This window comes from Budorcas taxicolor, chromosome X, assembly GCF_023091745.1.
Source record: "Budorcas taxicolor isolate Tak-1 chromosome X, Takin1.1, whole genome shotgun sequence".
Taxonomy (NCBI): domain Eukaryota; kingdom Metazoa; phylum Chordata; class Mammalia; order Artiodactyla; family Bovidae; genus Budorcas; species Budorcas taxicolor.
The window spans coordinates 107682785-107701208 of NC_068935.1; the positions used below are offsets into that span (position 1 = coordinate 107682785).

The window sequence follows — 18424 nt, forward strand, 5'->3', positions numbered from 1 at the left end:
TCAATATCCCCCTCTCCTGGTTAATATGAGCGAACACTGCTTCTTTACCAATTAAAGAATTACCCTCACTGTAGTCTTCTTCCATTGGATGAGATTTACTGTAACTCATTTATAAGATTTCCACTGTCCCTGAAAACATACAGTCAAAACAAATTCTTGTTTCCTTTGTTGGAGGGGTAGAAATTTCTGTCTATTCTTATAGATTATTCTGGCTCAGTTAAGAATTAATTTGACATGACGGATTAATAGCAGAAAATCAAACAAAAGTTAAATTACATATATACATGGGAAAGACCCCAAAAAAAACTCACCAAAATGTCTGAAGCCCTCATCTTAAGCTAAAGACAAAAGAGGATGTCGAGAGAGTCAGTTATGGGAGGTGACCTGGAAAACCACAGTAAACAAGGGTAAGGTTTTAATGCAGAGCTATGGTTTTCCAAGTAGTCATGTACAGATGTGAGAGTTGGACCATAAAGAAGGCTGAGAGCCAAAAGAATTGATGCTTTTGAACTGTGGTGTTGGAGAAGACTCTTGAGAGTCCGTAGACAGCAAGGAGATCAAACCAGTCAATCCTAAAGGAAATCAATCCTGAATATTCATTGGAAGGACTGTTGCTGAAGCTGAAGCTCTAATACTTTGGCTACTTGATGTGAAGAGCTGACTCACTGGAAAAGATTCTGATGCTGGGAAAAACTGAAGGCAGGAGGACAAGGGGGCGACAGAGGATGAGATGGTTGGATGGCATCATCAATTCGATGGAGGTGAGTTTGAGGAAATTCAGGGAAACAGTGCAGGACAGGGAAACCTGGCATGCTGCAGTCCATGGGGTTGCAAAGAGTTGGACACGACTGAGTGACTGAACAAGTCTTTTTCACTAATAAGTTTCCAGATATTTGGTCACCTTCCTCCTCCTGGTACAGAAATGGAGACAATCTTACAAAGGCAGAGTTCCCTTACAAAGGTAAATGTTTCTCACAAATGGATAACTCTTTTAAAATAATATTACAAAGAGACACATTTTGGCTTTCCAGGTAGTGCAGTAGTAAAGAATATACCTGCCAATGCAGGAGATACAGGCCACGCAGGTTCAATCCCTGGGTCGGGAAGATCCCCTTAGGAACAAAATGGCAACCCACTCCGGTATTCTTGCCTGGAAAATTCCTTGGACAGAGGAACATGACAGCCAACAGTCCATGGGGTAGCAGAGTCAGACACGACTGAGCAACTGAGCGCATATGCATCCCTCGAACCTTTCCCAGTTTACCTAGCTCATGCACAAATCCTGCAATGTCTTTCATAATATCCTTTACCCTGAGACAGCCCGTGATTCTCCATAATGTGTGGTCTCCCTGGTTGCAATGAGCATTACCAGGAATTTGTTCAACTAGTGGTCTCTGACTGAAAGGAAACCACTCTGAGTAGGTATGAATATGAAAAAGAAAGGAAGAATGTGGTCTAGGTATTGGGCAATTTTTATACCCTCCATTTTCCTAGACACATGGTTACTGTCTTAGTTTTCACTGATTTATTGAATCACACTGTTAATCCATTGGAAATGGTTTAACTATTTGTTCTCACATTTGTTTAACTGCTTGACATTTCTCTGAATTTAGTGCTGAGCTTTACACTAATCATGGCTTATATATACTGACTGTCACATTCCCAAAATAAAACATTCAAGATTAAACATTAACATGTCATATGATACAATTTCTATTGTCTGTGTGCATTTTAGCAACACTCATGATAAATCAGTTCAGTTCAGTTGCTCAGTCATGTCTGACTCTTTGCGACCCCATGAACTGCAGCATGCCAGGCTTCCCTGTCCATCATCAATTCTGGAGTTCACCCAAACCCATGTCTATCGAGTTAGTGATGCCATCCAACCATCTCATCCTCTGTCGTCCCCTTCTCCTCATGCCCTCAATCTTTCCCGGCATCAGAGTCTTTTCCAATGAGTCAGTTTTTCGCATCAGGTGGCCAAACTATTGGAGTTTCAGCTTCAACATCAGTCCTTCCAATGAACACCCAGGACTGATCTTTAGGATGGACTGGTTGGATCTCCTTGCAGTCCAAGGGACTCTCAAGAGTCTTCTCCAACACCACAGTTCAACAGCATCAATTCTTTGGTGCTCAGCTTTCTTCACAGTCCAACTCTCACATCCATACATGACCACTGGAAAAACCATAGCCTTGACTAGACGGACCTTTGTTGGCAAAGTAACGTCTCTCCTTTTTAATATGCTGTCTAGGTTGGTCATAACTTTCATTCCAAAGAGTAAACATCTTTTAATTTCATGGCTGCAATCACCATCTGCAGTGATTTTGGAGCCCAAAAAAATGAAGTCAGCCACTGTTTCCACTGTTTCTCCATCTATTTGCCATGAAGTGATGGGACTGGATGCCACGATCATAGTTTTCTGAATGTTGAGCTTTAAGCCAACTTTTTCACTCTCCTCTTTCACTTTCATCAAGAGGCTCTTTAGTTCTTTTTCACTTTCTGCCATAAGAGTGGTGTCATCTGCATATCTGAGGTTACTGATATTTCTCATGGCAATTTTAATTCCACCATGTGCTTCCTGCAGCCCAGCGCTTCTCATGATGAACTCTGCATAGAAGTTAAATAAGCAGGGTGATAATATACAGCCTTGACTCACTCCTTTCCCTATTTGGAACCAGTTTGTTGTTCCATATCCAGTTCTAACTGTTGCTTCCCGACCTGCATACAGATTTCTCAAGAGGCAGGTCAGGTGGTCTGGTATTCCCATCCCTTCCAGAATTTCCCACAGTTTCTTGTGATCCACACAGTCAAAGGCTTTGGCATAGTCAATAAAGCAGAAATAGATGTTTTTCTGGAACTCTCTTACTTTTTCAATGATCCAGTGGATGTTGGCAATTTGATCTCTGGTTCCTCTGCCTTTTCTAACACCAGCTTGAACATGTAGAAGTTCACAGTTCACGTATTGCTGAAGCCTGGCTTGGAGAATTTGAAGCATTACTTTACTAGCATGTGAGATGAGTACAATTGTGTGGTAGTTTGAGCATTCTTTGGCATTGCCTTTCTTTGGGATTGGAATGAAAACTGACCTTATCCAGTCCTGTGGCCACTCCTGAGTTTTCCAAATTTGCTGGCATATTGAGTGCAGCACATTCACGGCGTCATCTTTCAGGATTTGAAATAGCTCAACTGGAATTCCATCACCTATACTAGCTTTGTTAGTAGCGATGGTTCCTAAGGCCCACTTGACTTCACATTCCAGGATGTCTGGCTCTAGGTGAGTGATCACACCATTGTGATGATAAATATTTAATGCTAAATATTAAAGGGCTAATTTGAAATGTCTGGGAAAAATGTAAACTTCTTCGTAAAGAACAATTGTTTTCTGGTTTGATGAAGTTGAACATTCGGCACATTTGAAACAATCAATACTTACAAATTTAAGATGTCAAGACCACATTAGTTTTAAGAATAGGGAGCATTATTATTAAACCAATACAATCTCTCAAATATGTACTGAATATTGTTTACTTTGGGCTTCCCAGGTGGTGCTAGTGGTAAAGAACCCGCCTGCCAGTGCAGGAGACCTCCTGGAGTAGGAAATGGAAACTCACTCCAGTTTTCTTGTCTGGAAAATCCCATGGGCAGAGGAGCCTTGTAGGCTCTAGTCCAAAGGGTCACACAGAGTTGGACACAACTGAAGCAACTTAGCATACACGCACACATTGTTTACTTAAACTAGCACAAAATAAAGAAATCAGGGGCACCTTTAGATGATACATAAAATACAATTATTGCCAAACATAGTTATAACACTGTTCCACCAAAGTAAATAGAATTAAAAAACTGTATTTTTCATTCACAAGAACTACAATTGTTACTTCATCAAAAAATGTTGAAATAAGCATGGCTTAAATAATAAGACATCATTCTGTAGAACAAAGCTCCTTTGAACAGACAATTCAAAATGCTCCAATTTGTGGATTTTGTTGAAAGTGTAGCAAAATGAAAGTACTTAGTCCTGTTAGAAATTACACTTTATGCTACAAAATGGTCCATTGCTGCTCTCAAAATCACCAGGTGATTACAGGATGATAAAATTCTCATTAGCAATCAAATGTAGCAGTTGAAGCAAAGGGTCCAAAGGGATGACATAGGGGATACTTGATCATAGGCATGATCTATTGAAGAAGATACTATCATTAAGGTGTAAAATACAGTTCATCCATGAAAGAACCTCAACTAAAGTGTCAATGATAAAAGCGCTTAAGTACATATAATACAAAGCATTACTGGGAACAGAAGGCAGAAGGATGAGTGTATAAAAGCAAATTCACTACCTCCTGGCAAGCACTAAAAAGGTCCCTGATATACATGAGACAGGTGTCCACCTATCACTTGAAAAACGCTTTTTGACTTTCACAACACTTAGAACAAATCCTCATGTGTTAGGGATTTTCAAACACAGAATGGGCACGTCTCTTTTTATTCCTTTTTAAAAATAGTGGCTCCCAGAAACCATCTATAACTAGAGAATGAACGGACTGCCTGGTAGCATGTGCTCTTGGACAAATTCATAGCAAGTCCAGGGTTAAGATATGTCAGTGTGCCCTCGGTGCTGAATTCAGGTGCACTGCTCAAAAGCATGTGATGATGGTGCACTTCAATCCACGGACTTGCTGCTGCCAGACCAGATGCCTATTTTATCATAGGAGTCACCAGCTCAGCCATCTCGCATGACTCTCCAAGGCTAAAAGAATGAAATCCTAAAGCACTGTTCTGATATTCATAGCTTATCAGGTGGCTGAGGCTCTAGGTCATCTGATTCCAACTTTACTACTCACTACTCTCCAACATGCCTTCCTGTAGCAAGAGGAAGATTCCCTATTTGTCTTGTCTCTCTCCATTCCATCATAGCAAAGAAATCTAATAAGAGAGTGCAGCAAAGGAAATCATCAACAAAATGAAAAGACTGAATGGGAGACCTCCTGGATGGGAGAAAATAATTGCAAATCATATATCTGATAAGGGGCTTATATCCAAAATATATATATATATTTTAAAAATCCATACAAGTCATTGGCAAACAAACAAACAAACAATTCTATTGCAAAATGGGCAGAAGACCTAAACAGATATTTTTCCAAAGAAGGCATACAGATGACCAACAGGTACATGTGCTCAGCATCACTAACCATCAATGAAATGCAAACCAAAAATTACAATGAGATATGGCCTCACACCTGTTGGAATGGCTACTATCAAAAAGATAGGAAATAATAAGTGTTGGTGAGGATGTAGAGAAAAGGGAAGGTGCACTGTTAGTAGAAATGTACATTGATGCAACCATTATGTAAAACAATATAGAGGGTCCTCAAAAAAAAAGCTAAAAATAGAACTACCATACAGTCCAGCAAGTTCACTTCTGAGTATTTATCTAAAAAAATGAAAACACTACTTTGAAAAGATATATGCACTCCTCTGTTCATTGCAGCATTATTTATCATATCTAAAACATGGAAACAACCTAGATGTCCATTAATGGATAAATGAATAAAGAAATTGTGGCATACACACACACACACACACACACACACACACACACACACACATACAATGGAATGTTACTCAGCCATTTAAAAAAAAAAGAGAGAGAAAGTTTTCCATTTGTCAGATGGGCTTTGAAGATATTATGATAAATAATGTAAGTCAGACAGAGTAAGACAAATACCATATGATCTCCCTTGTATATAGAATCTAAAACAACAAGAACAATAACAACAACAAAAAAACCAAACTCATGGACACAGAAAACAGATGTGATTACAAGAGAGGGATAAAGAAGTAAAATAAATGGCTGATTTTTGTTTTGTTTAAATAAACTGATTTAAAAAAAAATACTAATGACAGAAATGTAGCAGACCTGTCCTGAGGTGAAGATACTGAAAGAAAAACCACAGCAGATCTCTAATAAGCATACAATCTGTCATGTCAGTTCCAATGCTAAACTCTCAAGAGTTTCTGAGAAATCCATAATCAACTGAAATAGTCTTTATTTGTTGCCTCCTCAGGTTGATCAAGGACACACTGTCCTTAAGTTTGACTCTACAAGCTGCCAACTGATCAGTTTACCCAAAGAGTGTGTAAGCAAGGCTACTATCTATTCTCTGCAAGGTTTCTCCTTTTCAGTTTAAATATTTCACTCCACATTCTTCCTGAATGCATGATTTCCGAGAAGCTGGATATAATTCTTATCTTTGTCTGTCTACAGGTTAGGTGTTTTTCCTTTGGCTTTTTTTCAAGATGTTTTCTTTAATTTTTCTGCAATTGGAATATAATATGCCTAGGTATAAAGGTTTTGGGACATTTACCCTGAGCTTCCCAGATCTGTGGTGTGATGTCTGACATTAATATGGAGAAGTTTTCAGTCATTATTTTGGGGCCTCTGTGGTGACTCAGAAAGTAAAGAATCTGCCTACAATGCAGGAGACCTGGATTTGTTCCCTGGGTTGGAAAGATTCCCTGGAGAAGGGAGTGGCAACCCACTCCAGTATTCTTGCCTGGAGAAGTCCATGGACAGAAGATCCGGGCAAGCGACAGGCCACAGGGTCACAAAGAGTCGGAGATGGACATGACTGAGAGACTTTCACTTTTTTTTCTTTCAGTCATTATTTCAGTTCAGTTTCGTCTCTCAGTCATGCCCGACTCTGCGACCCCACAGACTGCAGCATGCCAGGCTTCCCTATCCATCACCAACTCCTGGAGCCTATTCAAACTCATGTCCAGTGCATCGGTGATGCCATCCAATCATCCCATCCTCTGTCGTCTCCTTCTCCTCCCGTCTTCAATCTTTCCCAGCATCAGGGTCTTTTCCAGTGAGTCATTATTTACTTCAAAGGAACTGCTATTTATAGAAGGGATTTCTTTTTCAAATATAATTGGTAAATAAAAACCGTTCTATGAACAATTTAAAAGCACCGATTGCTTTTTGTGTTACTATGGCCTAACTGCTTCATCCCTTAGAGTGCATCAGAATCACATGGCAGGTTTTTTAAAACACAGATTGCTAGGCCCCACCCTCATAGTTTCTTAATCATAAGGTGTGAGGTGCAGGCTATCCATCTACCCTCCACAATACCACTGCACCAAGTTGCAACCATGGTGAAAATTTATCAATGGAGTGGGGATGAGTGGAGCATCAATGTTGAAAATTTAAAATCTGGGATACTGAGTATGACTTTTTCTCAGTCCAAGTTAACTTAAGCGGAGTCCTTCACAGAGCTCCTTCTCGTGGACCTCCACAGTTATTAACCAGGCCGAGCTGTACTTAGATGGCAACCCACTCCAGCCTTCTTGCCTCAAAAATCCTGCAGACAGAGGAGCCTAATAGTCTACAGTCCATGGGGTCGCAGAGTCGGACACGACTGAGCGACTTCACTTCTTCACTCACTGAACATGGAAAGTGTTCCCTTCTAACTCAACCACTCAATCTGATACTCGCATTGGTTCTAGAAGGTACACACTAGTAGCTTAATATACACTCAGTTGTCTGGAATAGGATAGAGAAATATATAAAACCTGAGTGTGTCCCTTTATGCTCTCATTCTTTCATTCATTTATTTAATTTCCCAAACAGTATTTGATATCTTTTGTTTTCCATGCAATTTTCAGAGAAAGCAGCAGTGAACAACAAAACAGAAGAGATTGTTTCTGTTAAGAAGGTCACATTCTCCAGGAGGAGGCAGGGTATAAATATTACTGGGGATCAACACCATTGAGAAGAATGAAGCAAGAAAGAGAAGGACTGAAGGAGGTGCTAATTTAGAGAGGGTACTGGGAAAGCTTCTCAGATAATATGATATTTGAGCAGGATCTTGAGTGAAGTGGGCTAAGGAATCGTGAAGATATCCAAGAAAATAAAGCTCCAAGCAGAGGGAACAGGAAGTGCAAGGGCTTTGCAAAGGCATGAGACTCAGTGTTTTAAAAAGCAGGAACTAGGCCAGTGGCCATAATGCATTATTCTAACAAATGCAGCAAACTCCTTGAAAACAACTTGTGTATACCATTCTGTTGGTAAAAATAGAACCATAATAGTTTTATAACAAGAGAACATATTAATTTCTAACGTATGTATATATTTTATAACACTAGGTTAAAGTGTTACTCCTCAGTATTCAAACTATTTATTTACACCTTGTTTTTTTTTTTTTTTTTTTTTTACATTTTTGAACAGGTCAAATACATGTTTATAAGATGTGAATCTTATTAAATTGCAATTTCAAGGGAAATTGCTTGATATTATCAGCATGTCAATTGGAGGGTAATAAAATATTAATGGTTACTGTTCTCTAATACTAATGTATCAATATATCTTTTTCTATCTTGATGTCATTATGTTTACAAAGTAATGCCTTAAGTTCGGAACAACTGTAATTCAAAGTCTCATTTTAAATCACACTTTTAATCTTTCCTAGCTAAAGTTTAGATTAAACTCTGAGGATTCTGTATAAAAAATAAAACAAAACCCATTCTGAATATGACAGGTTTGTATGTACTTGGAAGAGGGGAGCTGAATGGAAGTCAAAGAAACAACCAAAGTGTACATATCGTTTTCTCAAGACAAGCAATGCTTATGATGAAGAAAAGAATGCACAGCTATACTAGCCAATTGGAAATTTTTCAAAGAATGTAAGGCTCTCGGGTTAGAAATGTATAAAGTCTTACTACTCAAGAGTAGAACCAGGGAGTGTCCACCTGAACACTGAAATAGGTCTATCTATGATCACCTACTTGCCTTGGTCTTGGTATATGGACCTAATATGACCTACCTCTTCAAAATTCACACTTAGTGATTTCCAACGTGACCATCACAATGAGATAGATGTAAGACACTGTCTAGTCAGGTTTCACTTGATCTCAACTAATAACATACAAAGTTTCAGTAGTGCCAACTAAATTTAGTACTTTATAGAGCTGAAAATACCATCAGCGTTATTAAGACGATCTTGCATTTCTAGAGCATTTTTACATAATTTTTATCATTTATTCTTCTAAATAAATTAAAGATGCATCTTTTATTATTTCCATTTTAAATTTGTTGGGGCCCAGGGCAGGCTGTTCCAAAATGTGCCTCAATGCATACTGATTACTCTGAATTTAAATTACTTAAGAAACAGCCAATGAAAGAGGGACACTTTGATCCTCCCACCGCTTGTCTCCCTGAAAGCAGAAGGTAAATCTTTCATGTGTAAGATGCTCTCCCTGCCTCTGGAGGCAGAAGGACACCCTTACCACCAGAGACGGGGAATCTGGGTAGGGAAGCCTGTTTGGACAAACCTCGCTACTTTTTTTAACTGACTACCTCAAACCCACACTCTGTTCAGACTCCTCACTAATTAAGGAGGAGTTTCTTTGTCCTGTCAATTCCTCACAAATTTATTGCTTCTTTGTCTAAAAAGTATAAAAGGTTTGTGCTTCGACCACTTTTTAGGTCCCATTTCTATGAGACCTTCATGCACATGATTAAATTTTGTTATTCTCCTGTTAAATCTGTTTTGTGTTAAATTTATTATTAGTCCAGCCACAAGAATTCAAGACAAGTAGAGAAGAACTTTCCCCTCCCTGACACATGTAAGGAAACTGGTCTTGAAAATGTTATAGGACATCCTACTTGTAGAACAGAATACATGCTGCACTTGGGTCTAGAATCCACGGATTCTGCGTTCAGTTCTATGGCTCCTTGCATATTCTCAGACTACAATCTGTGATAATTAAAGCAAAAAAAATTCTCACCTTTTTGACAGTTTTTCCAAATAACATGTCGGGTGTTCTCATAATTTGTGTTCATCCAGCTAAGCAGAATCCTTTCAGGATCAGAATATATGTTGCTGGATGCAAAATAAGCATTGACTTTTGGTGAATTTTGCATATATACAGGGGGCAGGTTACTGATGCTATATGGTACAATTCGGGATAGTACCAGAACCTGAAATTTGGGTAAAAGAGAGAGAGATAATTTTTACTACTGGAATGGCAAAGTAAAAATTAGTATTTAGAGAATAAATACTACCAAGCAGAGAGTAAACAGATACCACCAAGCAATTCTCTGGCATCAACTGGATGTCCTACAGTTCAACTCGAGTCTGACACCATGTATGCAAAGGGTGCATCAGAGCCCACAGGTTAACAGAGCTGTCTCATAAGACTGTCCTCCACTTCAGATGTCAATCACAAGCCCGGGTCACTACCTGTGCTTCTGACTAATGGGCTATCTGTTGGAGGTTCCAACAACCCCTTCTTTGGGTTCAATTAATTTGTGAGAGCAGCTCAAAGAACTCAGAACTGGTTTATTACAAAGGATATTAAGAGATAGGAACTAACAGTCAGATGAGGAGATACATAAATAAATCTTTGGAAACAAATTCTCAATGCCTAGTAATTTGTACCCACATTAAAAACCATCTCAAATCCTATAGATATATGTATAGCATATCCAGGACATGTAATGCATAACTTGATGTGTCATTTGAGCCAGTCATTTAAAATGGAAATGGATATACAGAAAAACATCAGTGCTATATTATTTTTAATCTCACTCTTATTGGAATAATGCATGAGAGTGACCTTCCCTGCAAAACTAGTACATCTCAACATTGGAAAGAAGGCTGTTAAATTCACAGAGGTCATGATAAAAATATTTAACTCAGTAGTGCTATTTTGACAGTGTTCATAACTTTTTTTCTATTTCCTTTTACACTGTATTCATGACAGAGGCATATTTTTAATCCCACATTTCCCTATGAATAAGAGTTCATTTGCAACACCTTTTCTTCTTGTGACCAATGACTCATTCTCTATTAATATTCACCACTGATGGATTTTCTCTAGGAATCTTACAAATTAATCTTTAAATAACAAAGGATCACTCTACATAAAGCATGGACTTTCTCTGATAAAGAGAAGAAAATGTCATCATATACTTCTTGCACATACAGTCGACCCTTCATATCAACTGGTTCCCCATTGTGGGTTCCACATCCTTAAATTCAACCAACCACAGATAGAAAATATTCAAAATTATTAATACAAAAAGCAAAAAATTCAATTTGTCCCATGCTGACAACTATTTATATAACATTTAAGCTGTATTCACAACAATTTACAGAGCATTTATATTGCATTAGGTATGATAAGTAATCTAGAGATAATTTTAAGTATATGGGAGATTTAAAGTATATAGGAGAACGTGCCTGGGTTTTATGCAAATATCATACCATTGTATATAAAAGACTTGAGCATGCTCACATTTTGGTTTCTGTGGGGGATCCTAAAATCAATCACCCTTCAATATCCAGGGGTGACTATATACTTATTACAGATGTGGAGAGTTATTCATATATTCCCTATACATGGCTATATCCAAATAAACTGCAATATCTGTTACTGCATGTGAGAATAATTGTGTTTCCACATTGCATTCCAGTGACATTATGGACCATCCTGCAAATTTATTTAATAAAAGAATTTCACCAATTTTGCTTTCATGCCAATCATATTTTATTGAAGCTCATTTAAAATATTCTTCAGCAATATGATCCCTTGTACAATTTTTGTTTGTTTTCTACAGAGGTATATAATTCTGAATAATGTTTCGGTATAATTGGTATCTTGCCTCCTTTACTAACAAGTATTCCTATTTTATTATAGGGAGATTTTAAATTGGTTTGGGGAAAATGTGTTTAATTAACCAGAAAGATCATTGCTCTTAGTTTAAAAATATCAATATATTTGACAGAACTGTGTACTATTTAAAAAAAAAAACAAAACCTTTCTGACAGATAATACACTGGGAACAAATGAATAAACAGTATAATTAAACTTATTATTCAGTTATACATCTGATCACCTTTTTATTTTCCAGGTTCTTTTGTAGAAATATGACATTCAATTCTTATAGCACATACAGATTCATCCTTTATATTACATGAAAGCCCTCTTTATGTAATAGAGTTTATATTTAGAAGATCATTCTGAGTTTAAGTGTTTCTCTTACTGTTTTCACTTCTCTTATGCTTCAGTGACCCATTTTTAAGTTATCAACACATTTTTGTGAATTGGGAATATAATGCAAGGAAATGGCAACAACTAAACATGCAAATTTAACAAGCAAAAATAACCAAATGACATAAAATCAAGTTGGTTAAGACAAGCTATATCCTCTTATCTAAACTATTAGCAAAGAAGAAATGACAAAGGCATTCTTAAGGTGCATGTATGACCTATAGGAAACAGACAATTAAAAACTAAAGGGATTTGTGTGAAAACCACAGTTTTCTATTTCTAACTTGTGAAACATCTCAACAATGCTGCTTGCTTTTTTAAAGTGAAACTGTCAATCCACTACTGATTTAATAGAGTGCTGAGAGCTACATGCTTCAGATACAATCTGTGGAGAAACACTGCTCTACAGATGGTCTATAGGGCAACCATCCATGCCTATGAGTCTATCACTGAATCAGTGAAGAATCTCAACTACATGCTGCCAATTCAGATCAGTTTCCAGACAAAAGGATCAACCCATCTGGTAATTACACATAGCACCATGATACAGCAGGACGAAAATTAATTTATCATGCTCTCTGGCTATGTCCCTCTGTCTGCCCTGAACAAAATCCTATTAACATCCCTTGTCTTGTCTTTCAGTGACTGGGAACAAATTCCACTCAGTCACCCAAGCCAAAAGCTCACTGTGGTCTTTGACTCCTCTGTCTCCTTCACTTCCATAAGTTATTGTCATTCACCAATTCCTCATTTCTATGCCTATTATTTATGAAAGCTGCTCTTTTCTCATCTTTCCTACTACCACAAGTATTCTCAGTATCAGCACAAGTCACAATAGTCAAAACATGGAAACATATATGTCCATCAACCGATGAATAGATAAAGAAGACATGGAATATTATATGGAACATAATGGAATATTATTCAGCAACAAAAAAGAACAAAATAATGCTATTTGCAGCAACATGGATGGACCTAGAGAGTATAATGCTAAATGAAGTTAGGCAGAGAAAGATTAATATTAGATAATATTATTTATATGTGAAATCTAAGAAACAAATAATATAAATGAACTTATATTCAGAACAGAAATAGAGCCACAGACATAGAAAACAAGCTTATGGTTACCAAGGGGGAAAGGGCGGGGGGAAGGATAAATTAGGATAGGATTAACATATACACACAACTATACATAAGGTAGATAACCAACAAGGACCTACCGTATAGCACAGGAAACTATACCCAATAGTTTATACTAACCTATAAGGGGAAAGAATCTGAAAAAGAAATTATGTGTGTGTGCGTGTGTATGTATGCATGTATGTGTGTGTATGTATGTATGTATGTCTGTCTGTGTGTATATATATGTGTGTGTGTGTATATATATATATATAGATCTCACTTTGCTGTACACCTGCAACTAACATAACATTGTTAATCAACTGTACTTCAATAATTTTAAAAAAATCCCAGTTTCCATAGTGTACCAGAGTGATTTCTATAGAATGCAAAACTGATTATGTCAATCTTGTGTTTAAAATCCTTCAAGATTTCTGTACTGACCTTGTGCTAAAATCCATGAAGTTCAGATGCCTTAGTTTGACTTATGAAGTCAACCACGATCTGTTTTCTGACTGTGCTCATAGTCTACTCCTCTTAGTCCCAGCCATACTGTGTTTATTCCTCAGAATATACAATTCTCTATCAAACCCCAGGCATTTCCACTTTGAATTTCCGTTATCTTGAAAAATGTTATTGCCTCATTCTCCAATAAAACTCATCTATTACCTCTGTCACACAAATTGTATTATCTTTCTCTCTAAAGTATGTCTCACCTTGCCTGCCAAATCCTCCTCATTGTTCAGGGCTCAGTTTAAATTCATCTTTTTCCTAGAAACCTTCTCCAAGGCACAGGCAAGTTAGGTTCCTCTCTATGTGTACTCATCCTTAGTTCTTTGGGTTTGCCTTGTCATAACATTTGTCATAGTTTCTTGTAATTGTATTTATTTAATTGCTTACACACTCCAAGACACAAAATCCTCGAAAAGACAGGCTATATCAAGTTTACTTTTATACCCCCAGGGTCTAGTATAGTACCTGGATCATAATAGCTGTTGAATAAATTCATTCAACAAATATTTGTTGAGCATCTACTATGTAGCAGGCACACTATTAAGTTTTGAGTTCACAAGTGATACATGGTATCTAAATTGATAGACTTTTACTTGGGGAAGATGGGTTAAATCAACTAGACGTATACATGAATGCATGCGGGAGTGAATAACTGAATGGGTGTTGAATGAAGCCTACAACCAAGAGTAGGACTAGTTTGTCCATAAACTATATGCAGCTCTTCTGTTTTGGAGTCGCTCCTTTTTATCAGTAGACAAAATTATATATGATGCAGGCTGGAGTTAAGAAAGTAAAGAAGATAGCTTTTCCCCCGCCCCCCTCCAAATCTATCTTTGGGTGAGAGTCACTAATACCCCCATCATTCTTGTGGGAATTACTAAAAAAAAATTACAGGATTTCTCCTCTTGACATCCAGCAAGATAGACGGGGCAGGTTGCCGGGGGAAGAAAAGGTAGAGATGGGGGAATAACTGGGAATCAAAGAGCACAACAAACTCTGTAGAGGGTAGGCCTAGGGGGCTAGCTGCAGTGGAGGGATTCAGAGTGCCAGAGGGCAACAAGAGGGGCCCTGGGCTATTGCTCCCCAGCAGAGAACAATAAGGAAGAAAGCAGAAACCTACATCAGATAATCTTGGAAGAAAGTATGTATGCATGCTAACCTTTCCTTATTTCTAAACTGGGGATTACTGGTTACAAAGAGTAAACAAGATCATAACATTTAAAAAGCATTTGTGACAAGAGTCTTACATATACTACTCATTATTGGGATTTTAATTGCATCTTTTCCTTTGAGTGACTGACTGCTGCTTCTATTTGATTTCTTCCTCATTTTAACTTCCTACCCTACAGTACACCCTATCTGTGGTTGCAATCTATGAGGGCAGAGCAAAAGCCGTCATTGTTTTTAGTGGGCAAGATTCACAGAACCATATCTGAAAACCTAGGAAATCATTCCAGAAGACTGAAAACAGTACTTGTTGAAGTAATAAAGACATAGGGTGTGAAGGTGCGATATTTATGCTATGTTTTTATGAAGGTGCAATATTTATGCTATGCTATGTTAATCTACCCACTTGAACTGTAGTGATGAAGAAAACTCTTGAAAGTCCCTTGGACTGCAAGGAAATCCAACCAGTCCATCATAGAGGAAACCAATCCTGAATATTCATTGGGAGGACTGATGCTGAAGCTGAAATTGCAATACTTTGGCCACCTGATGCAAAGAACTGAGTCATTTGATGATGCTGGGAAAGATTGAAGGCAGGAGGAGAAGGAAACAGCAGAGGATGAGATGGTTGGATGGCATCATCGACTCAATGGACATGAGTTTGAGTAAACTCCAGGACTTGGTGATGGACAGGGAAGCCTGGTGTGCTATAGTCCATGGGGTTGCAAAGAGTAGGACACGACTGAGAGACTGAAGTGAACTGAACTGAACTAAGCATTAGAGGCAGATACCATAATTTTCATCAACATCTATTCTTTAATCGTTCCTTTTTTAGGTACTAGAAAATGCCTGTACTTATCAAATTTAGGGGGTTTCCCTGATAGCTCAGTTGGTAAAGAATCCACCTGCAATGCAAGAGACCCTGGTTTGATTCCTGGATCAGGAATCCACTGAGGAGGGATAGGCTACCCACTCCAGTATTCTTGGGCCTCCCTTGTGGCTCAGCTGGTAAAGAGTCCACTTGCAATGCAGGAGACCTGGGTTCGATCCCTGGGCTCGGAAGATCCCCTGGAGAAGGGAAAGAATACCCACTCCAGTGTTCAGTCCCAGAGAATTCCATGGACTGTATAGTCCATGGGGTCAAAAAGAGTCAGATGCAACTGAGCAACTTTCACTTCACTTCACGTCAAATTTGAGACTCTGTTTTTCAACTTCCCTTGAAGTTAGGTGCAGCCATATGACCAAATTTTGCCCAGTGGAACATGAAATGGAAATGATGCCCTTTTCAGATGATATCCTTAAAAGGTATTTACTTGTTTTCTACTCTTTTATCTGCACTTCCCTGTTCTGAGAAATGGGTCCAGAAATGAAAGTCCAGTACTGAGGATGGAAGAGTCATCTACTGTTTCTAAACCACTTCTCCACAATTTCATGAGAAAGAAAAATAATTATTCAATCTTATTTGGGCCACTGTGTTTTTTTACAGCAGCATTACCTGAACCTTAACTAATACACTATTCATATAAATCAACAACAACAAAAAAACCAAAACAGTTACCTTGTATATCTGAAGGAATACATCAGTCCATGATCGTTTACTCCAGGCTTCAAAGTCTGTCATATCTATAACAACAGAAGGCTTTCCCTTAGGTATATGGGAAAACTTGGCTGAGATACTAGTGGAAGACTACAAAAAATAATATATTAAAATATTAATTACAATGCAAGAGAAATGCAAATTCAAAGTTTTAATTACTTAGCATATATATATATACATTTTCTTTACATGTCCTTTATACCCATTCATCCAGATTTCCAACTCTCCATGGGCCAGTAACAGAAACTATCAACATAGATAGCTTTCTAGAACTCACAGCCTCTATTTGAGGTCATAGAATTACTCATTTATTGTACCTGATAGGTCACTCTGTGGCAAAAGTGGCAGTTCAGTCAGTTCAGTTGCTCAGTATTTGTCTGATTCTTTGCAATCCCATGGACTGCAGCATGCCAGGCTTCCCTGTCCATCACTAGCTCCCAAAGCTTGCTCAAACTCATGTCCATCAAGTCGGTGATGTCAAATGAGATGCAAAATTATTCTGAATTCTGAACCTCCCCCAAAGAGCCATACCCTTTGGAGGAAGCCACTGGAACTCAGCAGAGTGCTGAAGAACAGGCCTCTGGATCTTGTGCTAACATCATGTGGTGACTATAGTAACAGTGTTACAACTAACAGAGAGTTTCCTCAAAGCCTCCAGACTACTCAAGACAATTCCTCTTCTCAACAGGTCTCCATAAAATGAATTGCATAATTCGAAAAAAATGAGTATCTTGCTAAATTTCTCCCTATTCTCCACTAAAACTGAAGAAGGAAAGTGGCAATTGTCAGGGAAAATAAACCAATATTTTCTTTGAAAGATATATATTCTAAACAACTATTTTTAAAAAAAAATTTACATAAGTACAGACCATTCTTCATTTCTAAGTCCCTTAAAAGAAGCAATCACCTGTATATTTAAGAAAGCCATGTAATCTATTTTGCATGGGAACTCCACAGAAATTTTTAGACAAATAAAAAATGGCTGTCTGGGGAGGCCTTACAAATAGCTGTGAAAAGAAGAGAAGTGAAAAGCAAAGGAGAAAAGGAAAGATATAAGCATCTGAATTCAGAATTCCAAAGAATAGCAGAGAGCTAAGAAAGCCTTCCTCAGCAATCAATGCAAAGAAATAGAGGAAAACAACAGAATGGGAAAGACTAGAGATCTCTTCAAGAAAATTAGAGATACCAAGGGAACATTTCATGCAAAGATGGGCTCGATAAAGGACATAAATGGTATGGACCTAACAGAAGCAGAAGATATTAAGAAGAGGTGGCAAGAATACACAGGAGAACTGTACAAAAAAGATCTTCACGACCCGGATAATCACGATGGTGTGATCACTCACCTAGAGCCAGGCATCCTGGAATGTGAAGTCAAGTGGGCCTTAGGAAGCATCACTACAAACAAACCTAGTGGAGGTGATGGAATTCCAGTTGAGCTATTTCAAATCCTAAAAGATGACGCTGTGAAAGTGCTGCACTCAATATGCCAGCAAATTTGGAAAACTCAGCAGTGGCTACAGGACTGGAAAAGGTCAGTTTTCATCCCAATTCCAAAGAAAGGCAATGCCAAAGAATGCTCAAACTACTGCACAATTGCACTCATCTCACACACTAGTAAAGTAATGCTCAAAATCCTGCAAGCCAGGCTTCAGCAGTATGTGAACCGTGAAATTCCAGCTGTTCAAGCTGGTTTTAGAAAAGGCAGAGGAACCAGAGGTCAAATTGCCAACATCCGCTGGATCATGGAAAAGCAAGAGAGTTCCAGAAAAACATCTATTTCTGCTTTATGGACTATGCCAAAGCCTTTGACTGTGTGGATCACAACAAACTGTGGAAAATTCTGAGAGAGATGGGAATACCAGACCACCTGACCTGCCTCTTAAGAAACCTATATGCAGGTCAGGAAGCAACAGTTAGAACTGGACATGGAACAACAGACTGGTTCCAAATAGGAAAAGGAGTACGTC

The 18424-nt window shown here is 38.1% G+C and overlaps 1 protein-coding gene across 1 annotated transcript in view; it reads right to left on the minus strand.

The window, feature by feature from the left end:
• Positions 1-18424, minus strand: part of CFAP47 (cilia and flagella associated protein 47) — a 502957-nt gene that overhangs the window by 287213 nt on the left and 197320 nt on the right. Inside the window, exons 32-33 of the mRNA XM_052662737.1 lie at positions 16416-16544; positions 9791-9983 (exon numbers count right to left, since the gene is read on the minus strand). Of these exons, the coding sequence (XP_052518697.1) occupies positions 9791-9983; positions 16416-16544 (322 nt within the window). The remainder of the gene's footprint in view (positions 1-9790; positions 9984-16415; positions 16545-18424) is intronic.